A 24,353-nucleotide genomic window follows, 5' to 3' on the forward strand; every position below is an offset into this window, starting at 1 on the left:
TAATTCCAATTTTGCAATTCCAAAATTGGATTTTCCGACTATATGTTCCATATATCTCACTCTCCCTTTTGAAATTTTCATTTTATTTTCTCTTCATGCTTCACTATGGAATTTTCTTCCAACTTATCTTTCAGTCCAACAATTTTCTCTTCGTTTGTGTTTAATGGGCTGTTATTATCCATGGAGAAATTGTGGGCATAATTCAAAGTGTACAGTGATGTCTTCCTTCCTCAGAGAGGATCTATGCTTAGCTCTGTCAGGCAGCTAGAGGCATTAGCAATCCAGGACAGGTAATTCTGAGTTCAGATCCAGTCCTCGTACATGTTAATCCTTCTGGTTTATCTTTACTTCTTGGACAGAGCTCTTTGGAATCCCTACTTGATGTTCTCTGTCTCTGGTGTCTGCTCTTTTAGTTCATGAATCTGTCAAATGTCCTACTTAGTTTCTCATCTTTCCCTTCTAGAAAGTACATGTTTCAGCTACCTGAAATGTGACTCACCTCTCTCAGTTTCTTTTTTTCTCCAGATCTTGGCCCAGATTTTTACTGGCTTGCTATTTTTCCAGTGTCTTCAGAGAGGTGTATTTAAATTTTGCCCATTTTCCTCTAGTTGTTTCCATTGGAAATGTTACCTATTCTATAATACTCAAATACCATTGGTCTTTTTTTCTACTCCTCTTTATTTTTTCAGGAAAAAAGTACACTTGTTTCAATATTTAATATTTACTTAGTTCAGACTACTAAAACATGAGAGTAAAAAAAATTAGGATAAATTTTGCAGTCACATTTTGGAAAATATAATTCTGTATTTTTCCAATAACATCATATTGAGGAAACACTTACCCCAAGTGCTGTAAAGCTCAAAGGAGATCTGAGTCCTTGCTTGTAATAATAAAACCCTGTGGGGGGAACAAAAAAACAAAGCACTTGAATAACATTTGGTAAGGGAATCAGGTTAAAAGAAATATTGCATTAAATTTATTTTGATAAATATATCCAGCTAATAATTGAAGAGCTCCTTAAATATCACTCTGGATACAGGATCACCAGATTGAGACTTCGTTTTTTTGTATTGGTCTTGAATGTATATTCTGCTGACCAGCAAAATTTGGGATGTATTTTTTGTTTTTGCCAAATCTGAAACTTACTCCTAACTTTTTAGTTTTGTGTGAGCTAAAAGACTGAAATTTTTGCTAGATACATGAAAAACAGATTATTTAATATGCTTCTTTAATTACATGGTGTTTTTATTTCTCTTCCTTTTTTTTTTTCCCTCCTGGGGTACATTTGGACTGATATCTTCTGGCTTTATTTCAAAATACTTCTGCCAAGATTAGAAGAAAGAAAAAGAGAAGGATCCCAAAATGAATGATAATGAAACATTTCTGTTAAGATATGTGAATTTTCTGTCTTTCAAAAATCAATTTTCAAAATACCATTTTGCTTTTCATTAATGATTATGACATATTACAAGTGTTTTTAAAGTCTGCACATCATGCTGTTAATACATTCATTTAATTTTCCATAATGTCCATTTGTGAACTCCATGCTTTAGTAAACTAAAGCCCTGTGATCAAATAATTGCCCATTGGGTCTATAAATAACATCTACTATAGGTCTAGAGAATGTATTATATGAAATGTTAAAAAAAAGATTATCATCTCTATCTTATTTCCAATATAATTTAACCTTAAATTCTAGAGGCAAATTCCCATTCTTTTTCCCCCATTGACTTTTGTTAGAAGGATCCTAAGAGACAGTTCATCTGTGTTTGGTAGCCAAATGCTAATCCTTGAGTCCAAAATCGTGGGCCCAGAGCAAGCTTACTCTCAGTACTAAATGACAACTTAGCTATCACATCTTGTTGCTATGAAATCATTTTCCTGTAAGGTGTACAACATAGTGATTCCATAGCTCAGTACATTATACTATGCTCACCACATGTGTAGCTATCATCTGTCACCATACAACTGTTTCAATACTATTGACTATATTTCCTATGCTGAACCTTTCATCTCCATTATTTATTCATCCCATAACTGGCAGCCTATATCTCCCACACCCCTTCATCCATTTTGCCCATCCACCACACTTTTCCCCTCTGGAAACCACCAACTTGTTCTCTGTATTTTGGGCCTGTTTCTGCATTGTTTGTTTATTTATTCATTTATTTTTGTTTGTTTGTTTGTTTTTGGTTTTTTTTTTAGATTTTATTTATTCATTTGACAAAGAGAGACAGAGAGAGAGAGCACAAGCAGGGTAAGAGGCAGAAGGAGAAGCAGACCCCTCCTGGCCGAGAGCCGGTTTCAGGGCTCGATCCCAGGATACAGAGATCATGACCTGAGCCAAAGTCAGATGCATAACCATCTGAGCCACCCAGATACCACATACAAGTGAAATCATACAGTATTTGTCTTTCTCTGTCTGACTTATTTTACTTAGCATAATACCATCTAAGTCCATCCATGTTGTCACAAATGGCAAGATCTTATTCTTTTTTATTGCTGAGTGTGTGTGTGTGTGTGTGTGTGTGTGTGTGTGCAAACCACATCTTCTTTATCCATTCATCTATCACTGGACACTTAGGTTACTTTCATAAGTTGGTTATTATAAATAATGTTGCATAGAGGTTCATATATCTTTTTGATTAGTATTTTTGTATTCTTTGGGTAAATAACAAGTAGTGGAATTACCAAATAGTATAATATTTCTAGATCTATCTTTTTTGATTGTAGTCATCCTAATGAGTGTGAAGTGGTATCTCATTGTGGTTTTGAAATGCATTTCCCTAATAAGTAATAATGTTGAGCATCTTTTTATGCTCTTATTGGATAGTTTCTTTTTTGGAGAAATGTGTATTCAAGTCCTTTGTCCATTTTTAAATTTAGTTGTATTTTTTGTAAACCTTCTTTATATTTTCTAGATACAAGATCCATATCAGATATATGATTTGCAAATATTTTCGTCCATTCTGCTGGTTGTCTTTTTATTTCCTTGATGGTTTCCTCTGCAGGTTAATAGTCTATAGTTCTGATGAAGTATAACATCTTTTTTTTTTTCACTTGTGATATTCTTGCCCTATTTTAGCACACGAAAACTGAGGGTCTAATAGGACAGTCAGCTTCCCAAAGGAATATTCCAAATAAACCATGAGGCTGAAACTAGATCCTTTGGACACCCCGACTCTTTGCTCCACAGTCATGTGATACAACATTCTGGTTTTACTGTGGAGAATCAGAATCATTGCCTATTGAAACAATTTTTTGAGCTCCAGTCCTGTTTTTCGTCTTTGTCTCTTTCCCTTTTCATATATATCCTTCCCTTCATGGTTTTTTTTTAAACATAAAATGATTAGTGGGACTTGTAATGGGAGCAAGAAAATCACTAACACTATTTTGAATTGTAGGTTATGTTATAACGTGAGAAAGTAGATTATAAATGAATGAGACAGCATGATTAAAAACCTAGGAGCATCACTGAGAACTTACAAACCTTCTTAGGCAATGGTGGGAGAGCACCCCACAGTAGCCACCTTAAAGATGGAGAGCCACGTGTGTATAGTTCAGCTCTGCTACATTTGCTAAAATTGTTTATTACTTTATGGACACATTTGAGTGGCTCTCTCCCTCCACAAAGGTGACACAATGTCCACATTTTTTATGAGTTCTTTAACAATATTAATGCTTTAGAGAGCAATTTTAATTTAGGCTAGGTTAAATATCCAGAGCCTTGTTTTTGGCATAACTTTTAGTGCATCTAGGGAGAAAAGGTTGAGATCAGCATCTTCGATAGGTAATTTTGCCAAAGAAGCCCTGAATTGGAACAATGCACTTGTGTTCAGGGACTGTTCCTCTGTCTGTTGGCTCAGCACCTACTTGGGAACCTGACCACATCTGCATTGGCACACAGGCTTTAGGGTTTCTGTGCCTTTCTGTTGTAATTTTTAAGCTTCTATTTTGAAAACTATATCTTGGTGTAGCTGACTCACTACTTCTCAACTTTATTAACCACTAGCTATGATCATGCAGGGAGTTTTCCCATGGATACAGCATACATCACAGCATTTGCCCTGCAGTGTAAGGACTTTGTCTAACAGAGCTACAAAAAGACTTTTATGTGCTCTTTAGGATGCATATCAAATGGCAAAGACCTTGACCTAGAACATATCTCAACATCTTGGGAGAATTCTTGTGTTTATTAACATTCTGAGGTCTCTTTCTCATGGCATATTGAAAGGCTTTTCTTCATTTGGCCCAGCTGAGTCTTTTACCTTGAAGGCTTTCCTGCTTCCTTGCCTGAAAAAAAAATTTTATTCAACCAGGAATAGTATCTTAGTTCAGATGCCATGAAACCTCTCTTGCATCACCAAATCGCATGCTCTAAAATATTTTTGTATCACCAGACTGGCTCTTAGCTCTGTTTTATCAAGGTCAGTCTGTATGAGTCTCTCTGACATGGATTAATTGGTGCTAGTTGAGAGTGTAGACTCTTTTCTTTTTCATCTTTGTTGTCTGCTTCATTCACCATTCCCACCTCTAGAATTATGAGACTGGAATGGACGGGGCAAATGGGGAATGCCTAAAACTTGGTTTGATTTAAAGTGGCACTTCAATTTCAACAAGTAGAATATATTTACCAAGCAAATACATAAGAAAATGGTATGTTTCTTAATTTCTAGTTCTGTGTTACTCTAAATTTTGTGTTATATCTTGGCAAATTTTCAGAGATTCAGGTTTTTTTGAAATCAGATTAATATTCCCTTCCTCAAGGTCTGTAATGATCTTCTAAGTATTTGACTATCCATTCGTGTCATTGGCCTCCATGTTACAGGGGACAAGAATTCCCAACAGTGTCAATCATACTTCATTTACATAGGTATCGATATTTGCCTCTGTTGGGGACGGTTTCCTGGAAGGAGGTATACTTTGGAAAATATTAATAAAGTTAACTTGGAAAATGGAAGGTTGGGGAATATGGTAGATTACATTATTACTCAAAATATATTTGCTGCTCTCCCCTAAGAAGGGACTACAGTATTCTCCAATGAAATAAAGATTGTCAGTAAGGCTTGCTCTAGACAAGGAAATGTGAGGGCAGTTGAGTGTGGTGTTTCTCCCACAATACCCAGCAGTGCTCCAGATACAGAAAGCTAAGTGGATATTTAGCACAAGAAAAAAAAAATCCTTGTTTTCTGCTACAGAGATTTGGGGGGGCCTTTTGTTACTGTAACATAAGCCAACCTATGCTGATGAATACAGAAACTATTCTAAGTAGAGTGATTATAGTGAGACATATCTGAGACAAAAGCAGCAAATGAGAATAAGTAAAGCATGAGATTGTCATGAATTTGCAAAGTAAGATCCAACATTGAAGTTACTTCAATAAAGATATTGAAGTTGCTGTGGGATTTCAAACTAAGATTCAATAAAGATATTGAATGTTTTCAGTATTACACTTGCTAGAAAGTCACGTAAACAAACCAAATATTCCTGTTTTCATGCATACAGATGTATTTGTGGATAACCTATGATAGTTTAGACACTTACCGAGGCATCACAGTATATGAAAAATATATCACTTCACAAACGCTGCCTTGGGGACTACAACTTACTAAGGAAGATCTTGCCTTGTTGAATAGTAATAATTTTAATGAAAAAGAAAATGACTCAAGAAGGTAATCACTTCCATTTGGAGGAAAGTAGAAAGGATTCATGGAAGATGTGGCATTTGACCAAGGCTTTGGAGTGTGGATAAGGAAAGACATTTCATAAGGAAGGAAGAATGTGTATAAATCAGCAGAGGCAGGAAATATGGACAATTATTTTGAGGCAGTGACAACACTCTTTGGGCTAGAAAATGGTCTGCTTAATGAAGAGATATAGTAAAAAATAAAACCGAAGTTAATTTGGGGAGACATTTTGGAGAAACTAAAATTCCCAGATGCATATTTGGACCTTTATAGGAAGCAGTGAGCCACAGAAGATTTTGAGTATGGGTTGACAGTAAGTGTCCATGCTGTGCTTCAGGAATGTGTGGCTGGAGCATAGGGCAGGGATCTGGAGATGGGAAAGCGTACAATGAGGCTCTGACCCAGCTCTATAGCACATCATGCCAATGATCCACATATACATAAAATGTAATATAAACAAAATAGAATCTATCAAACCGATGTCAGGGAAGCTTTATTCCATTGATGGTGTTGGGAGGATTGGTAGGCTGTTTGTGGAATAAAAATCAATGTACATGAATAGTTCATATTGAGCGCTGAAATAATTATCAACCTTAAAAGTAGGTCTGTGGTTAAACTTCTGTTGTGAACTTACCTAAGCCTAAAAACAAGTTTTAAAAATAACAAGGAAAAAATGAAATGGAGAAATTCTATATACAAAAAAGTTAAGTATTTTTATGTCCCCCACTCAAATCCATTACAAGTTTTAAAACAAACAACTGAGAAAATGCTTGCAGACAATACAAACAATGATTAGTATCAAAAGAGCTTAAATAAATAGGTGAAAACAATAAGAGGAACAAAAAATGAGAAAAATGAATAAGTAGTATAATCAGAGTACTTATGAGCTTAAATACAGAGGAAAAACAGACGTTTAGGAATAACGCAGTTAAAGGAAGTGATTGGAAAAGACAATTTTTCCCAAAGAAATTAGCAAAAGTTATTTTTAAGAAATATTATGGAACATTGTCATGTTTACAAGGTGAGATAGATGATTCTATAAAGGGCTCATGGTGGCGTGTATACTGGTATGATTCTTTGGCAAAACAATTTGGCAATAAGCAACAAAAGCCTAAACATTGGCCCAGCAATTCCTCTTTTGGCATATTCATCCTAAGGAAATAAGTCCAAATACAGAAAAAAGACTCTACTCAAGGATATTCCTTAGAATATTATATATAGTTTTGTAAAAACAGAAATAACCTAAATTTGTAGCATTCAGGAAAATGTATTTATAAACTAGAGTACATATGTATATATTTGAAGGAAAATTCAGAAGAATTTTAAATTGTGTTTACAAATAATTTGAGTAAGTATGAAAATGTTTGTGCTCTGATGACAGTATGCTATATGCATTTGATCAGGGCTATTTAAAAGAAATACTACATACACACAAAAACTACTGGAGGAAACTTCACAGATTGTCAGCCTTTAGGTGCTAAGTCCCTTAGGTGACTTCTTTTCTCCTTTATATAATTCTGGCTGAAAATAGTTGATGCCAAAGTAGAAGCCTGGAGAAAAATCTTCATCTTCAGTATAGAACTAATAGTCATATGAGTAAATCAGGCTGCTAAAGAAAAGAATATAGGGACAAAAAGAGAAGAAGACCTGGAATGAAGTCTGGAAAATGCATATATTTGGGTGCAGGAGGAGAATAGGAGCTTGTCAGTCTTGGAGTAGAAGGAGGTCAAGAGAAGCAAGGTACATCAATCTCAGGAAGGGAGCACCGTCCATCAGTGATGATGGGAGGGAAAGAGGCAAGGAAGTTGGTGATTAGAGAAGATCATTGAGTTTCCACTGGTTGACCTTCTAGCAACTTCACTAGATTCTAGATCAGGAGCTGGGAGGTTTGGGACTGATAGAGTGGACAGTAGAAGTGGACAGGAGGAAATAGAGCCTACCCTTGCTTTACTCTAAGAAAAGCAAAATAAAACAGAGAAGGCAAATATAAAACAAAATGTGGCATAATCAATGGGCGATTTTCTTACTCTGTGTACTAAATGGTACTAAGTGGTACTCACACATCAGATTAGCACTGGGAATCACTTACAGTAAGCAAAATAAAACAGAGAAGGCAAATATAAAACAAAATGTGGCATAATCAATGGGTGATTTTCTTACTCTGTGTACCAAATGTGTACTAAGTGGTACTCACACATCAGATTAGCACTGGGAATCACTTACAGTAAGTGGACAAGGTGCTTCTCTGAGGCTTTCTTTAATGCCTTGTCTGTGGTCAGAGTGGAGCATTGCAGTGTCCACTGTCACCTTCTGTACAACTGGACCTGCTTCTCTCCAGCTCTCAGGGTAGCCAGGATGTGTCTTTAGATGAGTATCAGTAATTCAAATATCTGTGTACAGTGTTGCTCTAGATGGGTGGAAGGGACAACTGGTAAAAGCCATTTTGCCCAATAAAATCTTGAGCCAAATCTCCCCTATTTACAATGGAGAAGAGAACAATCAACAAGATATCTGGCATGATTCTGTATTCTAAGCTGAAAACTCTCCCAGAGTTTTCCCAGGGATAGTTCTCAGCTGAGCACTTGGCTTTAGAAGAGTATCCTCATTATTCTCCTATAGACTGAAATGGACTCTCCTCCCAATTCTTCTGTACACATTAGGCTGACAGAAGCAAATTGCATGGGACACCTCTCGGTTCATGGGCTTTTCAAAGGCATGCTGTTGAACCATGGAGGTCAAAGCAAGCTCTTTTGTCTGCCATGTCTTTTCTCCAGTGTAATCTTTGTCTGTTTACCATAGGTGCTTATCCTCGGCTCTCACTGAGCTTTCGATTGAAGAGAAACATTGGATACTTCATTCTCCAGACTTACATGCCCTCTATACTAATTACGATTCTCTCATGGGTGTCCTTCTGGATCAATTATGATGCATCTGCGGCTAGAGTTGCTCTTGGTATGTGCTATTTTTAAATGATATCTAAAATGTAAAGTAACCGTATCATTACAGTATTAAGGAAGTTCAGAGGCAAGAGTTCAACTACAATTTTTTGACATCATGACACCAGTCTTGCCCATACAGTCACTTTTTATCTTGAAACAATAATTTCATGCATGATTCCCTTGATGCGTTAATTTAATTATAAGGCTCAAATTTTCAGGCCCATGAAAAGGAAAATATGCTTGCTGAATATTTGCATAATAAAACTATTTTTGACACTAATTTTAAAGCAAGGATTAACATCTCCTGTTCAAAATTGTTCTGTGGCCCAGAAAGAAGACTTGATTAATTGGGCATTCATCTTTTTTAAGTCAGAAAAATAGTCAAATATTATAGCATGTAATTGGAATTACATAATTTAATGAACATTTAAATATGTGATTAGATTCTGAGTGATTCTCCAGAGATCTAGTGATCTGTATTGGCCACTGGTCATTTGGCAACTGGATTATTAGCTGATGTACAATATATTTTATAGGTTCCAATAATATTTCTAATATTTTTAAATTAGTAAAGGAAGGCTTATATTTTCAAAAGCATTATTCTCTATTCAGCTAATTATTATGAAACTGCATAGACGAAATAATCATTTAAATACATTTTGGATAAGTGCAGAGCTGAAGAGCAATTGGTAGGGTTGAATTCAATTCTCAAAAGCAAAATTATCAATAATACTTTTAAAAATTGATGGAAAATAATTATCAATACATTTGCTGGTAAATTAGCTTACAAAGAATCATAAGAATTCAGGGTTCCAGTTATCCCTCTTTCTTCCTTTTTTTTTTTTGTTTTTTTGTTTTTCATCTTTTTCCAGGACTTCAAGTTGATTGACACTGTTTTCCCTAGAAAAATGTATGTACGTGTATGTATGCAGATGTCTGGTTTAGACTCACAGATAGGTGACTTGCAGAGTTACATTTAAGGTTAGGTTAACACACAGGAAATCAGGTAACTACTCTTAAAAGTGTTAGATGAATACAAAGCTAGTTTGCGAAGAAGTATCTAAAAACTGTTATGCATTTTTAATGCGTATGGTAAGAAAAGCATCCCTAAAAAAGATCTCCAGGATTTTCCTCTGGCCTGCAGAGGTTACCCTGTAGCAATAGTCCTTTTCTGTAAGTTCCTCCCCCCCTTTTTTTTAATGTTACTAGATTACTCTTTGTTAGATTATTTTCTCTTCTTCTCACCTGGAAAAGCCAGAACCTAAAATGTATTTGGAAGGGCAGATCTAAATTTTGCAGACCTGTTAGCTTATACAATTTCAAGAGTCTCTCTTTAAGGAAGAGAACATAAAATAGACAAATATAAAATTTCTAGGACCCCACCCCAAGCCTGGATGAGGACTATGCAAGTAGAGACCTGAAGCTAAAACTTCTAGCATTTCACATTGAATCAGCCTTGGAGAATTTGTCATTATTGAGATAATAAGAGAAATATAAGTACCAAAGAACTGTAATTATCTGGCATCAATAGGAGTGAGGTGTACTGAAAATGCGAATCTCTAAATTTTCTAGATACGCACGTTCTATAGCTCCTTAATTGTAAAACACTGTCTTCCACAATATTAAATAACCTATCTGAAGTGAGCTGTATTCAGCCCAACCTCATTACAGTATGTGAAAGTAGATTCCACTTTTTCTAACAGAACAACATTATGATTATAAACCTAAATCATCCTGTTATGGCTTTGCTAGGACAAAGGAATCGTCTGTCCCGAGTTGCTAAGGCTTCACCACTGGAAGAGTGCCAGGTTCTAACTGATGTCACAAGTCTGGGAGGCAGATTTGAGTACAGAGGCAGAAGTGAATGGACATTTGCCAGCATCCGGATGAACCTGAGGCCTGGGGGTCTGGAAGGGTCACAGCGTCTGAGCAGACAACAGTCCAGCAGGTTCAGCTCTCAGTGTGGATACCAGCGTGCTTACTCCCTTTGCCCCACCTTCTGCCTATGTAGAACAGGGTCTCTGAGCCTGGTCTGCAGGGATTGGGAGATGTCACCAGGTCACCTCCAATAACTTAAGGGAAAGTATATCATAGGGTCATGAATACTGAATAACAACACGATAATCATTAAGCTGGAATTTGCCAAATACTCAGGTGCCAGGTTCTCTGCAAGGCCATTAATGGGGTTGCCTTATCTGTTCAGCAGAACAGCCATAGTACAATAAGCAATGTTATTGTTCCCATTTTACAGAGCAGGAAAATTAGCTACGGAGAAGCTACATAACTGGTACAAAGTCATATGACATTAAGTGTCAGAAGAAAGATTTTAATCCAGTTAGTCTGACTCCAGGGTTCTCTCCCTTAACCACTACAGGTGATTCCTATAGTGTCAGTAGACGCAAGAGTTATCTTGTCTATTACATTGTAAAAAAACAAGGATTAAAAAGGAAAAAAAAAAAAAGCTAAGCAAGAACTATTATTATTATTGAGGGATCCCTCAGAATCTTTAAAATGCTAATGTGCTCTGTGCCTCTTTAAGAAGATATGGCCATGGTTTGGGGGGCTTTAATTGGAGAAATCCTCCTCCACCAGCTCCATTCCACCTGTCTTGTCTTGTACCACACCTTTTGAAATGCTTTGAGTGCTGTTATCAGCAACCTGAATGCCTGCACCATGATGAATGCACCTCATTTCTAAATGAGATCTTGAGGTACAGGTCTGTGCAGAGGGTGTTCAGCAAGGACGTCTATGGAGCACCTTCTGGCTCAGGGCTCTGCTGGACCTGCAGTTGCCTGGGGTTGTCTCTCTATTGAGAAGGGAAACACTGGTCCTTCACAAAGCTGTGTTGCACTGCTGTTCTGTATGCTTCAGGGTTTTATGCTTCTACTGATCAGGGGCTGGCTCCCAGATCTGTCGAATCGTTAGTGTTACAAGCCATCAGGCTGCAAAGTTGGGAGTTGTAATTAGATGGTGTTCCTCAAACCCCTGAAGTGAATAATAGTGCTGGTCCTTTTAAAAGGAAAAATTTAAACTGAAATAATTTAGGCCACATTATTTTGATCACAAAGAAGAGAAATAAAATATCTTTTGATTAAAAGATGCAAATTATGTTTTTATTTCATAGTCATCTTTATAAATGCAGTTTTTCAAATATGCTATTTTATTAGCATAATTTAAATGAGAAATAATTTGAGGCTAACAATTAGTAGAAAGACTGAACAGCTTGATCAGTGTACAAAGAACATGGAAAGCACCGTTCAGTCATCTCCTGTACTGCAGTTGGATGGGTCCCCTTAGAGGGCGGAAGTTCAAAACAAGGCTGTGGCTGTGGGTCTTTTGCCAGGAAACCTGAAGCTACTGAAAAATTTCTTTTTCTGTAATGATAATAGCAAATATGATTATTTGTTGTTATTAGTGTTAACAATGCCAGTTATCGTTTATCAACATATCACCAATGGTTTTCAGGAATCATATTTAGACTTCACAATAGCTCTAGACAATGGTGTGGACCCATCAAGGCTCAGGTCATGCTTCTGGGAAGTGGCAGAGCTAGGCTTTTGGCCTGGGCCATGTGACTGTACCATCCAAGTCTGTGAATCTACAGTCCACCATCATCCACAATATCTAGATAGGAAGTAAAATGATACAAAGAATTAGTAAATGCACTGGCCTTTTAAGCTAAGAGCTAATGTGAGCCCAAACAGAGGACTCATCCCAAAGCCGTATTGTTAAGAGACTCCTTGAGCCTGAGCTGATGGACCTGAGCCAGGGTGCTGTCCCATTTCCCTCAAGGGTGCTTTTCCCAGGCTGAGTGCCTTTGACATCGCTGGCTCTTCCTATCCCTGTGTTTTCAGCCCATTTCCCAGGACATTCACTGAGGCCTGTGTCATACATGTCCACTCAGAATAGTCAACTGGAGAGCCAAAAGAGTCAACTGGAGAGAACCAAAGCATTCATGCTTTCCAAATACATTTGGAAGAAAAAAAGTTGTGGCAGCAAAAGTACAAAATTATTGAATAATGGTGAGAACACCTAATTTTGTAGAGTTTGCATGGTGTTTTCACATTTATTTGTAAACTGTAATCATACCATTGCCATTTTCAAATTTTAAAAGTCCCCAGGTGCACACAAATGTTACTTTAAAGGGGAATCTTAAAATATTCTGACATACTCAATTTCCATATATTCCATAAGCTCTCATGGTTTGCAGTTACACACAAAAATAGTTTCTCAGTGCCTCAATTCCCTCCTCTACTTTTCATAGCAGTTTAGAGGTGGGTGGAAGGAAAGAATGTGCTAGTGACAGAAGACTGGGCTTTATTCCCTGCCCTCCAGATGGTCCCTAGCAAGTAGAGATCCGTGGTCTGGAGGTTCTCTCTGTGGGACACACAGGATAAGGATGCCTACCTCCAGTGATGGGATGGGAATCTGGAAGGCATCAAACTAAGATGCTTAACAAATTCAAACCCTCCACTGGAGAGTTGGGTGGGATCTGGGATCTCAGAGAAGTGCCTTCGGTGGAATCATATGTAGAGGTGGTCTGGGCTCTGCTCTGTATCTTGGGAACACTGACCTCTCTGGCCTGCACTGTCCTCTGGCCTCAGTGACATCACGTTTTTCAGGTTGCCATGGCTGAGGGACCAGGGCTAAATCTCTCACTTTCAAAAGTCTCCTTTTTGAGGGAAGGCATGACAATGAGGAGGAAGTGTTTCTCTCCATTGAGTCCTAGCAGACACAGGGATAATTGCATTCAGTGGCACCAGTTAAATGGATAGAAAAGAGCTGACCCTTTGGAGCTGTCTTGCTTCCTTGAAACTTCTTAATATTTTAAGAGAGAGCAAGTTAGCTGTAGTATTTACTGTCCCATCAAGAAATGAGCAATCCATACCTTTCCTGCACGTGTGACTTCACTAAGTTCAACAAACTCTAGTCATGTCACTGACATGTCTCCTGCTCTCTGTAGCTTTAAATTGTGCAATATAGAATCTTTGTATTAAAAAAAAAAAAAGTCCATTGCTATGGTAGAATTGTAAAATATGGTCCTTACATGTTTTTAGAGACTGGATTTAGCTCTGTTAGGGAAACAGAGATCATTCACACACTGCTATCTAGAGAATTCAACATTATGACATTAAAAAAAAAAAAAAGGATCTGGTCAGTTCCCCCAGAGGATGACAAGATTCCATAGTTTGAATAAAGTCATTAGCCCTTGACTTCACCACGCATGTTCTGAGAAGCTTGTAGAGACTCTTAGTTGAAGAGGGAAAGGACTCTGTAAGATCAACTGTCCTCAGGAGCTTCCCTGAAGTACTCAGGACTGGATCATGTCCTCTATCAGTTTTAAAAATCATTGCCTCATTCCCCTTTTCATAAAGCATTGTGGTAAGAATTGTTTTCTTTTGACAGGCAGGCTCGCTGAGCCCTCACAAATAGCCATAGATGACCCTGTTCTTTGAGTCTTCATAGATTCATTCTTCTTGGAAGCTTCTCATCCAGACACACTGTGTTTTATGTTAATTCCTGGGATCATTTTCATTTCTCCCAACTTTCCTAAAAAGCACATTCTCCTTTGCTGCCTACACATCTCCATATAGTCTCCATTGCCTGTCTCTGTGACCAGGTGCCATGGGGTGGTGCCCCGCCGGGGAGCAGAGATGTCAGCTTCCTGACCTGAGGGGTGGCCTGCTGCCCACACAACACGTTTCATGCTCTGTTGCTTTCTGGTTGCCTAATAATTCGATCTACTATCTCCAACTATTTCAAGCTGTTTGAGAAAATACAAAAGTGAAACATGAGGAATGGAGCTGCAAAGCTGCAGCCTCTCACCCTTCTGCTTCTTTTGTAGGGATCACGACCGTGCTGACGATGACAACCATCAACACACACCTTCGGGAGACGTTGCCCAAAATCCCCTACGTCAAAGCCATTGACATGTACCTCATGGGCTGCTTTGTCTTCGTGTTTCTGGCCCTTCTGGAGTATGCCTTCGTCAACTACATTTTCTTTGGAAGAGGCCCTCAAAGGCAGAAGAAGCTTGCAGAAAAGACAGCCAAGGCAAAGAATGACCGTTCCAAGAGTGAAAGCAACCGGGTAGGCCCTCCACCAGCCTGACCACTCACCATCATGCCTTCCACAGACCCACCCCACCTCCTGCTACTCAGCAGTCACTACAGTCACTTACAAGACATTTAAGAAGTTGTGTGGGCTTTTGATCATAACCTGAAATGTTGCCTCCTGCAAGTCACTGAGTTTTAGATAAAACCAAAATTAGTGCAGTTGCTGGAGAAGACACAAGCTTCCAGTTTCCTCTGAAAAAAAAACAGAACATGTGAATACCATGTGGGATGTTGGCTCTGAACTTGACAGGCAAAAGCATGTTTCCAAAATGTTGCAATATTCCTTTACTGATAAAATTACAAATTTGACTGTCCAGCATGCCACTGTTCTCTTACATTCTGGGAAGACCCCTCTGTCATCTGCCCACTAACTGGCATAGTCCCCTAGTCCAAGGTACTTAGCGCAAGGAAGGAGTGGTGCTCTGTTCGAGGGCTCTCGTAGATCTGCCCTGGCCCTGCCCCCTGCAGGGTGTCTTCGCAAAAGTCAGAGCCTGGCAGAGCCAGATAGCAGTAGCCAAGGACGGTGCATTGCTTTAGGAAGCCCTTGGGCTGTACACTCCGAAAGAGACCATAAATTAGGTTCACCCCCTCCAGCCCAGCTCAGCATCCTTACATCCTTCCGGTTACAAAGTAACTCTGCAATTACATGTCATTTCGTTGTTTTGTTTTGTTTTGTTTTGTTTTAATAAAAACAGTATGCTATTTCAATTATAAACACTACTTTAATGAAAGCACATTATAGTTTCTATGTAATTTTTGTCTTTATCTTTTTACCCCATTTTTGTCTTTATCTTCTTGCACCCCATCAAGTTCTCAAAAATATATTTCTCCGTTTACACCCTGCACTTGCTCCTACATTTCTTTATTATTTAATTCTTCTTGCTAAACTTACTTATTTCTCAAGCCTGTGGTCTTTTTCTTTTTCCCATGCTCTTAGTGTATGTCGTGGGTCTGTTCCTTAGAGGACCGCAGCAGCTCCTCAGAGTATTCGCTGTGTCCATAGACCACTGGTGGCCCAGAATAGGTTCACAAACATTCATGAATGAATGCAGGCAGTTAAATGAATGTAAATGGTTCCCATCCTTTCAGCAAAACATAAATAGAGTTGGTCAGAGAAACCCAGGATCTGTGAAAAATATCAGGCTTCCACAGGCAAAATTATCCTGAACTTCTTACTGGAAAATATACTTAGTACCACACTGTTATGTTCCTAAATAAGTCTGCATCCTACTATGAATACACAATATGCTTTGGTCATGCTGTTTCCAAGGAAACAAATTCATCACATCATTATTGTTTCCATCACACAGATATACAGACACACATACACATACAATACTGTTTTTCCAAATTCCATCATAATTTAAACAGATTATAAATTTGTTTCCTTTCTTCTAAATGAGATGATTTAGAACAGTCAAATTGTTGTGCTACAGAAATACCTTTTTGAGTGTGAACCTTAAAATTTAAAGCAAAAACAGAAATACCTCTAACATGCACAGAGAAAAGTAGCAGAATGTGAAAAATATTTTATGTCAGATATTATATTGTAAATCAGATGCAGAGAAAAATTTAATTTTATTCACAAGGCCATTTTTATTGTTTTTCTGAAGATTTGTCTCTGTGTTTTCTCAGCAGCTTTGTTAAAGCCTTTACATGTTCATATTTTTAAAAATCTATAATTGTAGATCAGCTCTTAAGGTCTGAAGTTGATATACATATTCATAGATACTAGTTTTAAATGCATATTTGATATTCTTAAAGATAAGCATTAAAAATTATTGATGACCCAACATCTAAGACTTTAATGATAATTTTCAGATGGAAATGAATCTCCCAAAAAGCTTATATCATGTGATGTGGATGAGTTAAGGGAAAGTGAGAAGAGAATCACAAACTTCATGCAAAACAGAAATGGCACTATGTACCTGGCCAACACCTTCAAGAAGTCTTTGTAATTATAATTATTCATTCATTCACTTTCAGAGATATCTTTCAGGATTGTTTGTTAGCGTGGCCAACAACAGCCTCAGGAAAGCCCATCTGTGTTATAGATGGGAACCCCTGGGACTCAGAGGGCTGCACCTGTCCTTGGACTGAAAGAGGACACTGGGCTGACCAGAGGGATTTGCACTGCCATTGTCTTTCTGAGGTCACCTTTCCTGTCCTGTAAGGGATGTCAGGGTGGTGCCCTCAGGGACTCTGCAGGCCACCAAGAGGGATCTGTGCCACCAATGACTATCTTTGGAATGATGGTGTTAGTGACCTTACTATAAAACCTTAAGTAGATTTTTTTTATATTCAGTGGTTGTACACTATTTTAACTTAGTGGTTGATTCATGAATACTTAAACTGTTCACTCATTCACTTAGTTTCTCCTCAGACCAGTGGTGTAATGTAATTCGTGCCCTTAAATTCTTTGCTTTCCTGAATAGTTTCTATATTTAAGAGTTAGTCTTTAGATTGTGATGCATGCATTATGGTTACTAGACTTTGATATTTTTCAAGTTGACCAATTGGTATTTGAATTTCATGAAGTGGCAGAAAGTTGTAATTCCTCCAAGGTATCAGAGCTGCAGACTTGACATCATTCCTCTTACTAAAGAGCAAGATTTCTCTCCTCACATGACAAATACTTTTTTAAAAAAAATTTCTAATAGAGTATTTTACTTATATAGAAGCTTGAAGGTAATTAGAGAATGAGTGTCAATAAAGTGCCAACCTGGTGAGAGATTCTAGAAAAAAAATGAAAACCCCTTTGTGATATATTCTGCATCAGATGTTTTCCACCTTTGAATATTTGTGCCTGTCAAGATTATAGAACAGGAAGAAAAACTATATTAAAATCATTGATTCTAATTATAGTAGATATGAGACAAACTCTTCAAAATATAAAGTATTCATGACATGCTTTAATTTTTTTTTCATGAAATGCTTTAAAAAATGCAAGTCATCATCTGTCATTCTATACAGGGCATTTCAGTCTTGTGTTTCACTGACACCACTTCCATCTGTTTTAAGATTTAAATTTTAGATGATAGGAAAAGATTAGCATCTTTTGGGGACATATTTGTTTAAAATGTTTGGTTTCTAAGATTTAACACATTTTAATAACTCCTTTAATTCTTTTAGAAAAAAAAATCTTCTCATAATGTTTTTGGAAATTTTCTACACATTGCTTCACTTTTAAATGAAAACTATGTAAATGTGAAACTGTAAGTCAAAAACGTCCAAACCAATTTACGCTAAGCTCTAATTATCCAATATATGTTCAAATTTCCTCTCAACATTATTGTTTCCATTACAAGTGTTCACCCACTCTGAAATAGAAATCATGAAAAATAGTGTTGGTTCTTTGAGACCTACCTCACAAGAGCTATGTCCTGAAACGGCTGCAAGGTAGCCATAAATGTCCAAAGCACCGAAGAGCACTCTGGATTCTGTAAATTATTGATGATATTGGGTTTGGCTTCCCGTAAGGTAGGTTTCCTTCACTAGAGTCAAGGACACAAGCTTAGATCTCTGTCCTCATGAAGTCCTTTCCCAAATGCACAGCACTGGCCACACGGGACTTGAGAAGACAGGATATTGATTCAAACAAATTTGTCATTAAGTCTGGAAAAATCAACTCAATATTCAGTTGACCTTATTTCTTGTGTTTTCTCCATTCTCCCTGTGTGCTGCCCCAAAATCACTGTGTACATTATCATCTCTTGCCTTGGATTGCCTTGGATTTTCTCTTTCCAGAATTCCTTTCTTCTTCATCCACATCTTCTCCTCCTTCAAGACCTAAGCCAGATGCTCTTCTCCATGACATTGCCCCAGATTTTTTTTTTCTACTACTTATGTCCATCCTGCCTCTGTCACTCCCTTCTACAAGAAATTGGTTTTGTCCCTGTCCTCCTAACCTCCATGGCACATGCTCTGCACGTATGAAATGGCATGTTACATTTCACGTGGCCACCATGCTTTGTCTGCTAAACAGCATTTGATTCTTTGCACCAACCAGAATGTGCACACTGTGGCTCAGATATGTAAATGCTCATGGAATGTGTGTCTGTGAGTGAGTGGTATTTGTCATCAGAACACCATGTTCTGGTGATGTGTTGTGTTTTTTGACTTTTCTAGTGGGAAGAGAAGGGAATACTCTCAAATGCATCTTTTAAAGCCAGGTGAAGCTAAATCATTAGAACCATTGACATTGATCAGAATTAGCCTCTCACAAAATATTCCCCTCCCTGCCTTTAAAAAAAAGGCTTGTCTTCATTTGGTATTTCATTCTACAAAGTCGTTATTTATAATCTCCTAGATTTTGATAAAGAGAGCTTTTCATATGGCATTTTTTTATAACTAAAAAAGAGACAGTATTGTTGGCATGTAGTTAAAAATGTGTTTAAGGTTCATTATGCAGTATTTTTTTTTAAATGTGTTTGTTGATTACTTGAAACTGTCACCTGCTAAACCCATTAAGGGTAAGGATCTTTTCTTATTCAACTGTTAGGGTCTCTCACCTAGCACAGGGCACGGTACATGATACAGAGCAGATATATAGTAGGTTTTTTTACATGAACAATCCCAACAGTTTGGACCCTTTGTGTGCATGTCTCCAGTGAAGTATCCACCTTCCTAAGGGGACCACTTGGCTTTTTATCTAATGGTTTTGTTGTACTTAAAATGTTACATAAAATGGAGAGAAAATTTTTTAGAGTTAAATTATGTTTTTTTTTCTACCTTTAGGAAAATAATTTCAGTCCTCTGAGGTTCTAATTAATATATAGTAAATCACTTATTATTATTGGAAAGTATAAATTCCACGTGACGACTTAAAAAAAGCAAGCATCTGCCACCTTTGGTTATTCTCTGATTCAAATTTAGATAAGTTTTATTTTAAATATATCAGCTCACTATTTAAGAAGGTCTATTTAAAATATCGGTCAGTTAAATAACATCTAATTGAGCCGATTTGATAAGTGATCTCAGTTTGTTATATCTCCTTAAGTGATAATATATTTCCTGTCATGATTCAAAAACAGATATTTGGTAGGGTATTACACCTATTCATTGCAGTACTAAAATACACTGATTACCTCCCACTCAAGGAAAAGATGCCCGAGTGAGCCGGGCAGCTCATTCACCATCCTGTTCTCACCTGTGTGGCATAAAGCACAGTGGAAAGTGCTGGAGAGAGGTGAAGACTACTAAGAGGGTTCTCTCCTCTAGCACCCTGCTTTTAATTTTCCTTTGTATAAAGGCCAACTCAGCTGACCCCATGGCGCTCTCCTTTCTGCTATTTTTCGAGCTAGCTGCCCATAGCCTTCAAAGCAGTTTCAAATCACCCCTTTCTTAGGGAGAGTGACTACTGGCACAGAGGACATGCTTGGCCCACTCCTTTGCCGGCCTTTCTTTTGTTGCCCCTCCCTTTTCAGCCACACCTTAATGTGTGTCTCAGGCTTCCCCTTCTACAGCCTCTTCTTACAGTGAGAGACTGTCTCCCAAAGCACTGGAGGCTTCACTGATCATGAAGACAGGCAAACAGACCTTTTTGGGGTTTTGTTTTTTGTTTTTTGTTTTTTGGTAGGATTTTACTGATAACCATTCCAGGGCAAGATAACAAAAGAATAGATATGGAACACATGTTCCAAATTCTTACAAAGGTCTAACATTCCTGGTAGTTTTGAGATACAAGCCCCATTTCAATTTTTCCCTCTACTGGATTAAAAACTGTCAGTGCTGGGTCCCTACCCCCAAGAATGGGTCTCCACAAAAGACCTTCTCCCCAGTATCTGGGTGTTTTCTTGGTCCGTTTCATCTTCCAGCGCCCCCAGGCTGGCAGTCCTCCATTCTAAGGAGATCATGGGTCTTCACAGTCCCTCCCCACTATGGCACTGCTGGCCCTACGGTTCATGGGCAGCATCACTGAGAACTGTGCACAGCCCAGGATAATGTGTGCCTGTTGCTTCTACCCCACCCCCTGCACCCCACGTGGGTGGTGTGAGTGTTTCTGCAGAGAGCTCAGGAAGTGCCAAGAGGTCAGGGTGGCAGGCAACTCTCTCTCAACCCCTTTTCCACTTCTTCACTGAGAAGATATAGAAATGAGTGGTGATGGCGGAGCACCACTGTTATGTGGACACAGCACGTGTTGGGAGTGCTAGGATTTGCTGCAGTGGCAGGAGGGGAGCCTTGCTCACAGCCTCTTGGCATTTCTCCTTCAGACTGCGCTGAAGGAAACAGAAGGAGTGCGGTAGACTCCAACAGTGGTCCCTCTCCTTACTTCCTCTTCTCAGATGCATCTTTTACTCTTTACTCTGCATCTTGGGTTGTAGTTCAGAAGAATGTCACTTTTCTACCTAGAAATCACTGTTACTTCTTACTACCTGCAAGGTAAAGTTGAAATTCCTTAATGTAATATACAGAGACCCTTACTGGGTTAACTGTAATGTGCATTCCTCTTCACCAGGGGGGTGTATTTCCTTATTATAAAATTTTAGGAAGATGGTAATGACACTGATAAGAAAGACCATCATCCCATCAGCTGTGAGCTTAGCATGTGCCAGGACCCATTCCCCCCAAAGTCCTACTCAGCTAGTTTGCCTTTCTCAAAACACTTCAGGCATTTTTCAAGCCTTTGCTTGTGATTTTTTTTTTTTTCTGCTCTTTGCTGAAAAGTTTCTATTCATTCTTTGAGGCCCAACTCAAATGCATTTCTCCTCTGAAATCTTCCCTCTTCCCCCCTGTAGTAGTTTTGATTGCTATCACAACAGATTACCACAAATGTAGCCACTTAAAACAACACCCAGTTCTATTGGTCAGAAGTCCAGTGCAGTGGGGCTCAGCTGGGTTCTCTGTTGAGAATCTCAGGACACTGAAATCAGGGTGTCTATGGGGCTGTGTTCCCTTCTGGAGGCTCTGGAGATAGATCTATCTCCAGACTGATTCAGGTTGTTGACCACAGTTTCTTTCGATTGTAGAACTGAGACCACTGTTGCCTCCTGGCTGTCAGCTGGAGCCAGTCTTTGCTCCTAAAGGCTTCCCCATTTCTTCCTATGCTTTATCTGCAGTGCCCTCTTATCAATAGAGAATCCAGTTTCTCTCATGTTGCAAATCCCTCTGCTCTCACCTCTGCCTCATCTCTCTTTCCCTTTTGAGGGCTCGTGTGATTAGATTAGGCCCACCTGAATAATCCAGGCTAATCTCCCTATTGTAAGGTTCATAAGCTTAAATATGTTTGCAATGTCCCTTTTGCATGTAAGGTAACAACATACTCACAGATCTGGGGAGTAAGGGGTGACATCCTGATGACCACACCTCTCCTTCTCCAAGCATAATTGAACGGTACTCCCAAATCATGGGGTAGAGTCTGTTTTGGTGTCTTTGTGCCAGAGTCTAAGTGGCCCCCAGATGTTCGCAGCCCTTCCTGTGTCTGGGCTACCTTGGTGTCTGGGAGTCACCCCACCTGTGGTCTTGGTTCTGCTCAGGTCTACACAGGCACCTGCCTCTTCTTAGTTGGGAATCTTCCCTCCACACCTCACCTCCTTCATATCTAGCATAATACCTTTAATGAAACTAAGAAGTATACAGAAGATGGGAACATGCAAATTAATATGTATTAATAAGTTATTTCTCCACAAAATAACTGATTTTGTGAAAGTTTCATGGAAGAAGCCATAGACACTTAATCTAATTCTAGAAGAAAGGGTAGGCTTTCCACAGACAAAGATAAGACAAGGAAGATGGCCGTCCAGCAAATGAATGAAGATGGGTGGGGAAACATACAGCATGCTAGAGAGCAGTGAGACCCAGGGGACTGTGGATTGGGCCACGTGGCCCTGAGAGGGGTTGGCACTGCTCAGAGAGAGAATTACAGACCACTTAGAAAGGACTCCACTGAGGATCCCTAGCCTCAGGTATGCTCCGTGGAAATTTCATGGCAGGCCAACAAATAAACAGATGGACCATTGACATCATCATGAAAGGTCTGAAGCTGTATTTAACACAAAATGAAATGTTATTTTAAAGTTTGGCTCCAATGTCTATCTTAAATATAGCCCTTAGAAAGGAGACCTCCTGCCAGGACCAGGATTGGGCAAGGAGATCATACTTGGGTAGGAGTCTGTATCTACCCCCATCGAAGTCATCAGGAGTGTCCATTCATCATAGGAGTATTGGCTGGTTCCTCCACGGTAATGTGAATACTTTTGTAGAGTCAGGAAAGGGGGCAAGCTGACTTCTAAAGAAGATTGAGAAAGTATAGTTTCCATCCAGTGTCCAGTTATGAAAAATGGTTAAAATACGTAATTTAACATCTTGAAAAGAATTTGTACTTTAATTTTGTCTTCAGTAAGGACTTATATCCATAATAGGAAATTTCAATTTAAAAAAGCCCCTTTATTTATTCCAATCCCCTATGTGAGAATTTTTAAATTGAGGAAATAAAATCTCTAAACTGTAGTTAAGGCTTCAAAATGACATTTTCCATGAAAACAGTGCTGGGTTTGACAGATGTGCAATTTCTCATAATGTATGTGATGTGATTGCATGGTATAAGTCTGTACTGGGTTTGGATATGAAAATTAGATTTACTGGCATGCTACCTGTCTAACGACGTGTTTTTTCTTCGATTAGGTGGATGCTCATGGAAATATTCTATTAACATCCCTGGAGGTTCACAATGAAATGAATGAGGTCACGGGCAGCGTTGGTGATACTAGGAATTCAGCAAGACCCTTTGACAACTCAGGAATCCAGTACAGGAAACAGAGCATGCCTAGGGAAGGGCATGGGCGACACATGGGGGACAGAAGCATCCCGCACAAGAAGACCCATCTACGGAGGAGGTCTTCACAGCTCAAAATTAAGATCCCTGATCTAACCGATGTGAATGCCATAGACAGATGGTCCAGGATCGTGTTTCCATTCACTTTTTCTCTTTTCAACTTAGTTTACTGGCTGTACTATGTTAACTGAGTGACTGTACTTGATTTTTCAAAGACTTCATTTAACACTGAGTGAAATATTACTCTGCCTGTCAAGTTTTTATACCTGTACACACACACAGACACACACACGCAGACACACATATATACATACGCAATTGTATATATATGTGAACTTTCTCAGCATATATATAAAATACACGTGTATATGAGGATGTATGTGTATATGTTTATACACACGGGTATAAGTACCCATGTGTATGCCAAACAAATACACATACATATATACATTTTGCAGCTATGGACAATTTAACACAGGATGCATATTAAAGAAAGTCATAGTTTTTTCTTTTTTAATTGAAAGGGACAAGCATCGTCTAAATATTATGCCTTGAGAATGAGGGCGTGAAACACAATATCATCCCCAAATGTGTCTTTTATTATCATAAGTTAGATGTTTTAGTTTAAAAATCAAAAGAAACTCTTAGTTAATCTTCAAAAACTCATACAGTGATATTGCTAGTTTAAAATGAGTCACACACTTCATATCCTTTCTGTTTACTAAGCAAAGGCTTTTCAGCTTTTTTGGTGATGGGGTTTACTTTCATCGGGCATACTTTTTGTGTACCGGCTTAGTGGAAAAAGTGAGCCACTAGTGTGTGCTCACCTGTTGTCTTA

General features: G+C 38.5%; 1 protein-coding gene across 3 annotated transcripts in view; it reads left to right on the plus strand.

Annotated features, from left to right (window-relative positions):
• Window positions 1–23,706, plus strand: part of GABRB3 (gamma-aminobutyric acid type A receptor subunit beta3) — a 220,025-nt gene extending 196,319 nt beyond the window's left edge. For 2 of the 3 annotated variants that reach the window (XM_040642655.1, XM_040642654.1), the window contains exons 7-9: window positions 8,487–8,639; window positions 14,472–14,716; window positions 23,365–23,706. In XM_040642655.1, coding sequence (XP_040498589.1) covers window positions 8,487–8,639; window positions 14,472–14,716; window positions 23,365–23,706 — 740 coding nt within the window. Of the gene's footprint in view, window positions 1–8,486; window positions 8,640–14,471; window positions 14,717–20,771; window positions 20,778–23,364 lie in introns of all 3 variants that reach the window. The other variant, XM_008706319.2, reaches the window with a different exon arrangement.
• Window positions 23,707–24,353: the final 647 nt, after the last annotated feature.

Source organism: Ursus maritimus, unplaced genomic scaffold (genome assembly GCF_017311325.1).
Source record: "Ursus maritimus isolate PB19 unplaced genomic scaffold, ASM1731132v1 scaffold_27, whole genome shotgun sequence".
NCBI classification, from domain to species: domain Eukaryota; kingdom Metazoa; phylum Chordata; class Mammalia; order Carnivora; family Ursidae; genus Ursus; species Ursus maritimus.